The sequence below is a fragment of the Gadus chalcogrammus genome, chromosome 13 (genome assembly GCF_026213295.1).
Source record: "Gadus chalcogrammus isolate NIFS_2021 chromosome 13, NIFS_Gcha_1.0, whole genome shotgun sequence".
NCBI lineage: Eukaryota > Metazoa > Chordata > Actinopteri > Gadiformes > Gadidae > Gadus > Gadus chalcogrammus.
Window position 1 is genome coordinate 8818002 of NC_079424.1, and position 9869 is coordinate 8827870.

The 9869-nt window shown below is 47.9% G+C and overlaps 1 protein-coding gene across 1 annotated transcript in view; it reads left to right on the forward strand.

Annotated features, from left to right (window-relative positions):
- Positions 1–69: 69 nt before the first annotated feature.
- mcm2 (minichromosome maintenance complex component 2) overlaps positions 70–9869 on the forward strand; it is a 10425-nt gene continuing 625 nt past the window's right edge. The window contains exons 1-19 of the mRNA XM_056606668.1: positions 70–161; positions 1029–1213; positions 1578–1750; positions 1902–2035; positions 2321–2459; positions 2857–2954; positions 3230–3351; positions 3677–3884; positions 4150–4284; positions 4557–4748; positions 5247–5340; positions 5570–5648; positions 6174–6345; positions 6919–7045; positions 7378–7490; positions 8041–8208; positions 8301–8375; positions 8783–8965; positions 9536–9691. Coding sequence (XP_056462643.1) covers positions 156–161; positions 1029–1213; positions 1578–1750; positions 1902–2035; positions 2321–2459; positions 2857–2954; positions 3230–3351; positions 3677–3884; positions 4150–4284; positions 4557–4748; positions 5247–5340; positions 5570–5648; positions 6174–6345; positions 6919–7045; positions 7378–7490; positions 8041–8208; positions 8301–8375; positions 8783–8965; positions 9536–9691 — 2559 coding nt within the window. The 5' untranslated portion in view covers positions 70–155. The remainder of the gene's footprint in view (positions 162–1028; positions 1214–1577; positions 1751–1901; positions 2036–2320; positions 2460–2856; positions 2955–3229; positions 3352–3676; positions 3885–4149; positions 4285–4556; positions 4749–5246; positions 5341–5569; positions 5649–6173; positions 6346–6918; positions 7046–7377; positions 7491–8040; positions 8209–8300; positions 8376–8782; positions 8966–9535; positions 9692–9869) is intronic.

Genomic DNA, 9869 nt, shown 5'->3' on the forward strand with positions numbered 1-9869 from the left:
CTGGCCAATGAGAACGCTGTTCCTGAACTTCCTCATTGAATATTCATAACCTTTCGCGGGCTTTGTGAATCACGTGATTGTTTCGCGCGAAAACTCAGTCCAGGCAGGGAGGCGTCATCGGATGCAAGTCACTGACTACTCCAGACACACTTACAATGGCGGTGAGTAAAACATTTAAAATACAACATAACGAACCAATATATAGCCTTTTTGACAGTGTATGAATTTATAAAGTTAATATACTTACCCTTTGGCTATAATGTCCATGACTGTTTTATGTATATGGGCCGTACTGGCCTGTATTTATCATAACAAAGAAAATAAAACTGAACTGTACCAACCAAACTTATTGTATTTGAAGACTTAATACTTTATACAATAAAAGATGAATCAATGTCTTCACCGCTTAGTTACTTAACACAACTTGGCTTACAACTTTTTTAACACAACTTTTGTTAACATTATGTCTCCACTCCTCGCCATGTGCTTCGTGCCATCTATTCATATTTTAACCTAAACGTTACCCATAATCGATACGATGCGTATCGATACGATACGATCGTTTACTTCATTTATTCGATTAACTGTGTGTGTGTTTACCTTTCAACTGAACACACACGCACACACAGGTTGATAAGTTCTACGACTGTATTTTTTATTTATGGAGCCAGTATTGCTCGCAGGATTCAGAACCAGAGAGGGACAAGTGCTTTGTGGCCGATCCTATGTGTGGAGTTTGTATGTAATCAGCATGTTCACGTGGGTGCTCTGTTTTCCTCCCGCACCACAAGGACATGCAGGTTTTGGGTGCTACCCTGTGAGGCAGGCAGCCCACTTCACCTTGCTCATCGTATAGGATGGGTTAAAAGGGAGAGAATTCACACATTCTCTCTCTTTATCATATAGTCCAGAAGTTTTTTTCTATATAGCTACATGTTCTATAAGTATTTGGTTGTGCTCCTAAAGCCTATAAAACCCTCATCTGTATTGATGTGTCTCTATAATATTTTGTTTGTTGGACGGGTCAGGATTCCTCAGAGTCGTTCCAGATGGCCACCAGCCCCACACGGGCCCCCAGGAGGGGAGACATGACATCCAGCCCTGGGAGGGACCTGCCCCCCTTTGAGGACGAGTCTGAGGGGCTGCTGGGGGAGGCCCTGCCTGGGGAGGAGGAGGGAGACGGAGATGATCTGATCGGTGATGGGATGGAGAGGTGAGGCAGGAGTGAGATGGTGCGGGATACACTGTGCGTGTGGGGTTATTTATAAACGTTGAGCCGAGAGAGAGAGAGAGTTGGTGGAGGGCAGGGATAGAGAAGTAAGGTAAGAGGGAGGCGATCGATTAAAAGGATGGATGGATTTGTGGGAGGGGGGCGGGGTGAAGGGAGACGGGGGAGGAGGATGGAGACCGGAGTTGATCAGAAAATGGAAGGTAGGGGTGAGGGAGGAATAGATAGCGCAGGAGATTTGACTACAGGTTTGTTACGCTTTTCCCAATAATTGTTTTGAAGGTGTTTCGATGATACTACTAAAACGAGTCCCATTGGTAAAGCGTGTCTTCCCACCCCCGTCCCCCAGGGATTACCGAGCCATCCCCGAACTGGACCGCTATGAGGCGGAGGGTCTGGACCTGGACGAGGACGAGCTGTCGGAGCTCTCCCCCGGAGCCCGGGCTGCTGCCGAGGAGGCCATGAGCAGGAGGGACCGGGAGCAGGGCCTCAGTGGACGGCTCCGCAGGGGACTGCTTTATGGTGAGGAGCAGAGCGGAGGATGGAGGATGAGGCCCTCCTCCACAGTGAGGGAGGAGTAGAGCGGAGAGGCCTGAACCTACCATCCGGTGCGAGTGGAGCAAGGGGTTTATTTATTCATTTGTTTTATTTATTTTTCTATTCTCACCTCCAGATGTCGAAGATGAGGATGACGAGCGTCCCGGAGCTCGGAGGAGGCGATTGGCTGAGAGGGCAGCGGACAGCGGGGCCGGCGACGGAGAAGACGAGGAGATGATCGAGAGCATAGAGAACCTGGAGGACATGAAGGTCTGTTCTGTTAAGTTAACCTGGTGCACTCTGGGTAATGTAGTTTGGATCACTTAAAAAATGGAAGTCTCCGGTATCAGTGGCCATACCACTTTTTCATTGCATTGACTTACGAAGTGTGTTGTTTGGCAAAATGGATTAAAGTACTCCTGAGTATAATAACCTGGTTGGCTGATCCTTGACCTCGGGGTCAATTCCTCTCTAGTGGAGCGATAGCCAAACCACAACAGTTTCCCAGCCTGCTGGGTTTGTGTCTGACAACCCTCTGCTGCTGCCTTGCTCCAGGGCCACACGGTGCGGGAGTGGGTGTCCATGTCAGCCCCCCGGCTGGAGATCTACCACCGCTTCAGGAACTTCCTGCGGACCCACGTGGACGAGAACGGACACAATGTCTTCAAGGAGAAGATCAGCGACATGTGCAAAGGTAGGAGCTCCTCTGTGCCGTGGTTGATCTACCGTCTTTAAACATAAAAACGTTTGTAGAGTTCAGAATTTGGCTGCTGGGCAGTCACTGTAGTGTATACAGTCCTAGAAACTGCCCTTTCTATTGAACTGTTTTACTATTTAGCCATTCGTCGGATGCTCTTATCTACCCAATCAGATCCATGTCATTAAGCAGCAGGTAGGGGTCAGAGTAGCATCACAAACTATTCTCTAGATCAAAATCTGAAGTCTGATGGGGCAGCGTTTAATTTATTTTGCTTCCTGTTTGTAACAACCAATAATGTGGTCGGGGATCAGGGGTCAGCTAGTAATTGGCAAACAAAAACTCGGACAGCAGTAGCAAACTATTAAATATCCATAACTTGTGTGTGCTCCAGAGAACAAGGAGAGCCTGGTGGTGAACTATGAACACCTGGCAGCCAGAGAACATGTGCTTGCCTACTTCCTTCCCGAGGCCCCCACAGAGATGCTCAAGGTGAGTCTGTCTCCAGGCCATCAAGCAGCCGCAAGTCATTACTGGGTTATCACTTAATTAACCAATTCACTAAAAATATCACTATCAATTATCAAAACAAAGTTACATATGTCTGGTTATTAAGTTGCATACTATCTTAGTTCTAAAGGATAAACTGTGTGGAAAATTACTTGTATATTAGTCTGAATGTGTGTAGTTGTGTAACACAGTTGTAAACACTGGTTTATTAGTTAAATTGTTGTCTTTGGAGTCATATATTCTGTGTGTGATGTCAGATCTTTGATGAGGCGGCTAAGGAGGTGGTGTTGGCCATGTTCCCCAAATACGACCGCATCGCCCACCAGATCCATGTCCGCATCTGTAACCTGCCACTGGTAGAGGAGCTGCGCTCACTCAGGTGAGACACACACTTTGAACTTGATCTGTTTGTGAGCACTTGTGAGAATAATTCATTATATAAAGTATTATTATCTCTCCGTGCTGGTTGGTTATTGGTAAAAAATATCCTGCCTGCCTCTCCCTACTCGATTCTGAATAAGAAATCAACACTTCAGCTCTTTCATTTGATTTTCTTGCTAGTATCCCCCTTCTCCCTCTCACGTCTGTCAGCTTCAAAATAAAAAATTGGCTCTACAGTTTGCCAAAATTCAAAATAAAAGCCCCTGCCCTCTTCCTTCACAAGTTTGATTTCAAACTAAAAGCCCAAGTCTGTTTTCCTGCAGGCAGCTGCATCTGAACCAGCTGATCCGGACTAGCGGGGTGGTGACCAGCTGTACTGGGGTGCTGCCGCAGCTAGCCATGGTCAAGTACAACTGTAACAAGTGTAACTTCGTCCTGGGACCCTTCTTCCAGTCCCAGAACCAGGAGGTGAAGCCCGGCTCCTGCCCAGAGTGTCAGTCCATGGGGCCCTTTGACATCAACATGGAGGAGGTACTGGCTCTCTAAGTTTACACTGCATGCTTTACCTCATCTAGTATTTTGACACTTCACTTTTATGCAAAAAAGCGGTTCATTGTTAACATCCCTATTTGCTATTTATTTTCCTTTCAAGCTTGGTATATTTAACCTTTTTAAAATTGTCAATAAACGCTTTGTTCAACCTATATGTTTTAATGCCTGTCTGGGGTCAAAATGTTTTCCGTAATTTACTGTTTCGATGTATTTAATAACTCAATCAATCACATTTCTCTTCCAGACAGTATACCAGAACTACCAGCGAATCACTATCCAGGAGAGTCCTGGCAAGGTGGCGGCAGGCCGCCTCCCACGTTCCAAAGACGCCATCCTATTGGCTGACCTGGTGGACCACTGTAGGCCTGGGGATGAAATTGTGAGTCACACATTCATGTTGACATTTTTTTACCCATTTTTTAAGTTCTTATTGGAAAAATCTTTAACGTTATCCGTGTTCTAAACTGTTTAATGACTATCATTGATAATAAACTTGATTTTAAATGATTCTTTAATTTTGGACTGTATTTTTGCGCTACATTTTTCAAACGTATCTTTTGTGTTAAATAGCGAATCGATCATATTATTATTTGATTGCACGTCAATTAAACGTGACCTTTGTGTGTACCTTTAATTTAACCACGTGGTCAGGAGCTGACAGGGATCTACCACAACAACTACGACGGCTCCCTCAACATGGCCAATGGCTTCCCCGTGTTCGCTACCGTCATCCTGGCCAATCACATCTCCTGCCGCGACCAGCGCGTTGCCGTGGGAGCGCTCACAGACGAGGACGTGAAGGCCATCATGGCGCTGTCCAAGGACGAGCGCATCGGCGAGCGGGTGAGCCTGACGACAAGTGCACACCTGGAAACACACAGGGCTTTATTCTCACTGTACACGCACACCTGGAATCACACAGGGCTTTATTCACACTGTACACGCACACCTGGAAACACACAGGGCTTTATTCACACTGTACACGCACACCTGGAAACACACAGGGCTTTATTCACACTGTACACGCACACCTTGAAACACACAGGGCTTTATTCACACTGTACATGCACACCCGGAAACACATTGGAGTTTTTGTTAATTTGCCGTTATAACAATATAGGGAACTACCCGGTTTACTGCTGATCATATAAAACAAATTAACCAACTATACTTGAATTCTTAAAATTGGAAAAAATAATGTGTCTGGTCGAACCATCTCATCTTTTATTGGCCCAAAGATGAAAGCACAATGACTCACTCCATGCAGCTACAAAATACTGATAGCCATTCCAAAACGAGGGTTCCAATGCGTTGTTTCACGTTGATGTTCCTCTCCTACAGGTGTTCGCCAGCATCGGACCATCCATCTATGGCCACGAAGACATCAAGAGAGCCCTGGGCCTCGCTCTGTTTGGAGGAGAGCCAAAGAACCCAGGTACCCATCTCCTCTTCCTCCCTCACTACTACTCTTCCTTGTCAAGCTCAACCCCTGCCTCTTCTTCCTCTTTCAGACCCTCTCGATCTCTCCTGCTGTACTATTAACTGACCGCCTCCATCTCTCATTCCACTTCTCCTGATACTGACTGTGGGAAGGACGTTCTTATCAGCTTCCTCCTTTAAAACCAACCTCTCTCCCCCCCTATCCCTCTCTCCCCCTCCCCCAGGTGGTAAACACAAGGTCCGCGGAGACATCAACATTCTGCTTTGTGGAGACCCAGGAACGGCTAAATCCCAGTTCCTTAAGTAGGTACAACGTTAGTTCCATTGAGAATCATGACAATAAGGAGCTGGAGCCAAACCAACAGTCCTGTGTTTAGTGTCTGCTTGAAAAAGGGGGCTTTGTCTTCCCCAGAGGAGTGAGGGTGTGTGTGTTGGTGCAGTATATTATGGTGTGTGGGTGCAGTATGTTAAAAAGTGAGGGTTCACTATGTTAAGGAGTGAGGGTGTGTGTGTGAGTGTGTTGGTGCAGTATATTATGGTGTGTGGGTGCAGTATGTTAAGTGAGGGTTCACTATGTTAAGGAGTGAGGGTGTGTGTGTTGGTGCAGTATATTATGGTGTGTGGGTGCAGTATGTTAAGTGAGGGTTCACTATGTTAAGGAGTGAGTGTGTGTGTGTTGGTGCAGTATATTATGGTGTGTGTGGGTGCAGTATGTTAAGTGAGGGTGCACTATGTTAAGGAGTGTGTTTGGGTGCAGTGTGGGGGTGTGGCAGCAGTATGTTATGGTGCGTGGGGCTGCAGAATGTTAAGTTGTGTTTATCGACGTAGGTATGTGGAGAAAGTTGCCAGCCGGGCGGTGTTCACCACGGGCCAGGGTGCGTCTGCGGTGGGGTTGACGGCTTACGTCCAGCGCCACCCGGTCAGCCGGGAGTGGACCCTTGAGGCCGGGGCCCTGGTGCTGGCAGACCGCGGCGTGTGTCTCATCGATGAGTTCGACAAGGTGAGGCCACGCCTGCTACTCTTGCACATGCTCACATTGTTCGGGGGGAAAACGCTGTTTATCCTGCTTGTCTCGTTGTTCTCGGTATGTGATTTTTCGTCCCGATCTGGGGACTGTTAACTGTAACGCTGCTCAAAGGATGTGAGAGAACAGGAGGTGCGGTACAACGCGTGACATAAATGTTACTTTTGTTTCAATCTTTAGTGAAACCTGTGTTGAAAGCTTTGATTAAATAGTTTCCTTGGTGTTAAAACAAGTCTGGAGGCAGTGCACTGTGCTCTGACCTCCAAAGGGGTGGTAGAACTTCTCCTGATCCCAAATATATAAAAAAAAAAAAGTTCATCTGTTGAGGGAATTTTATCCGATCCACATCATAACACACAATTCTCTCTCTCTCTGTCTCTCTCTCTGTCTCTGTCTCTGTCTCTGTCTCTCTCTCTCGCTCTCGCTCTCGCTCTCGCTCTCGCTCTCGCTCTCGCTCTCTCTCTCTCTCTCCCCCCCCTCTCGCTCTCTCTCTCGCTCTCTCTCTATCTCTCTTTCTTTCTTTCTTTCTTTCTTTCTTTCTTCCCCCAGATGAATGACGCAGACAGGACCAGTATCCACGAAGCGATGGAGCAGCAGAGCATCTCCATCTCTAAGGCCGGCATCGTCACCTCACTACAGGCCCGCTGCACTGTTATCGCGGCTTCTAACCCCATAGGTACTTACTCACTCTCATAAATACTCCCCCCCCCCCCCCCCCCCCCCCCCCCCCTCCCGCACAGCTTGGAACTGGACTTAAACAGTGGTGCTGATTGCCTGTGTGGTGTAACAGAGCTGATGAAATGGCTGTGTTTTTTAACAGAGCATGCTGATTGGTTTTGTGGTGTAACGGAGCAGCTGATTGGCTCTGTTGTGTAATGGAGATGATGATTGGCTGTGCTGTGTAATATGGAGGTGCTGTGTTGTGTAAAGGAGAGAATTGGCTCTGTGGTGTAACTGAAAGGATTGGCCCTGTGGTGTAACGGAGGTGCTTATTATCTGTGTTCCCAGGTGGGCGGTATGACCCCTCGCTGACCTTCTCTGAGAACGTGGACTTGACAGAGCCCATCGTGTCTCGCTTTGACGTGCTGTGTGTTGTCCGAGACACTGTGGACCCTGTTCAGGTAAAAACAACCCCGCACTGTAACATTTACATGGGGTCATTTATCCAGATTGACTTGCAAGTTAGGCTGTTGTATTAGTGCTGTTGACCACAGTGCCCTGTGTTGTATTAGTGCTGTTTACCCGGTGCACTGCGTTGTATAAGTGCTGTTAAACAGCACATTCTTTTGATTTTATTTTTTATCTGATTCTGGATTATATTTACCGTTGAGTGATCTTCCTGAGCAAAGAGATGGGACTTATATTTTTGATATGCACCATACATATGGAATGACTTGCAAAAAAGCCCTTGGATTATGCTCTGATCTCATCTGAAAATTGATTTACTTTCTGCTTACCTGTACGATATGTCTGTTCTTGTTTATCTGTATTTTTGCTTTTGGCTTTAAGTAACCCAGATGTGTAAACTGCTCGTCTTGAACAACTTCTATAGGTCTATTTTTTTTAAAGGTCTTTTTTGATAAATAGATCTAATGGGGTTTCCGGTTTAAATTAAATAAAATTGATGAAACAAGAAAGTCTATATATTCTATTGTCCACATGTCTCTGTAGGATGAGATGCTGGCTCGCTTCGTGGTGGGCTCCCACATCAAGCATCACCCCAGCAACAAGGAGGGCGGCATGGCGGGCCTGGAGGAAGTGATCCTCCCCAACTCCTCAGACGTCCCCCTCATCCCCCAGGAGCTGCTCAGGAAGTTCATCATATACGCCAAGGAGAAGGTACGCGCTCACGCACACACACACCCGCGCACATGCATCAGCACGTGTCCATTGGGTCGTTTTCTAACGGTTTGTTAATTGTTGTTTTCTAGATCCACCCCAAGCTGAATCAGATGGACCAGGACAAGGTGGCCCGTATCTACAGCGAACTCCGCAAGGAGTCCATGGTGAGCGAACTGTGGGAGATGGTGTTTCAAATGATGTCTAAGTTAAAGAGATGGTTATGTTGAGGTAACGGGGATGAGGTTAGAGATGGTCAAGTTGAGGAGAGAGTTGGTTGAATTATTTGGAACAAGATTCACCTTCTTCCAAATACTGTGCATGTATCGTCTGTCCGTCTACTTTAGGGATTCATCCAAAGCCCTGTAGATGTGTGGCCCCTGATCAGCTTATTCTCTCTCTCTCTCTCGCTCGCTCGCGCTCTCTCTCTCTCGCTCTCGCTCTCGCTCTCGCTCTCGCTCTCGCTCTCGCTCTCGCTCTGAACTCTGGGAGACATTGTGTTCTGCCACTCTAGCCTACACGAATGCACAACCGCTCGGAGATGTGTTTCTAAAGTTGTTTCCGTTAACCCCAGGCAACGGGCAGCATCCCCATCACGGTGCGTCACATCGAGTCCATGATCCGCCTGGCCGAGGCCCACGCCCGCATCCACCTGAGGGACTACGTCCTGGAGGACGACGTGAACATGGCCATCAGAGTGATGCTGGAGAGCTTCATCGACACGCAGAAGTTCAGCGTCATGAGGAGCATGCGCAAGGTGAGGACCACGTTGTGATCATGGTACTGATGAGGTCAGGACCACGTTGTGATCATGGTACTGAGGAGGTGAGGACCACGTGGTGATCATGGTACTGATGAGATGAGGACCACGTTGTGATCATGGTACTGATGAGGTGAGGACCACGTTGTGGTCATGGTACTGATGAGATGAGGACCAAGTGGTGGTCATGGTACTGATGAGATGAGGACCACGTGGTGGTCATGGTACTGATGAGGTCGAGGACCACGTGGTGATGATGGTACTGATGAGATGAGGACCACGTGGTGATCATGGTACTGATGAGGTCGAGGACCACGATGGAGGTGAGGAGGAGTACGAAGCTGGTTTTGATGAAGAGGAGTTAGTCACGATATGGATGATGATGAGCTTGATGAGGAGGATGGAGAGTTGGCTAAAGTAACCCTGAGGATAGAGAGGAGGCTCTTCCAGAGTGCTAGACTAGCGTGAAGAGGGAATATGAGAAAGGTGAGCTTCTGGGACAACAGCCTCCAGTCTTTACTGCAGTGTTGCATTTGTTTCATTGTGTCGGTGTGTGTGTGTTTGCAGACGTTTGCGCGCTACCTGGCTTTCAAACGCGACAACAACGAGCTGCTGCTGTTCATCCTGAAGCAGCTGGTGGCCGAGCAGATGGCCTATCAGAGGAACCGCTACGGAGCGCAGAGCGACGTCGTCGAGGTCCCCGAGAAGGACCTGCAGGAGAAGGTACGTCGCTTCAGAGACCGTCGACATCAATGCACTTGGAGCTGAGGAGAGTTGGCTATGACGGTCGAATGAAGAACGTCCGCTGGCGGGCCTCGATGGCAGAGGGAGTGGGGAGTTTGCTTGAGTCTTGAGCCGCAGCCTACAGAAAACAAAGCCCTCGTGAGTGGCGCCGTAGTGG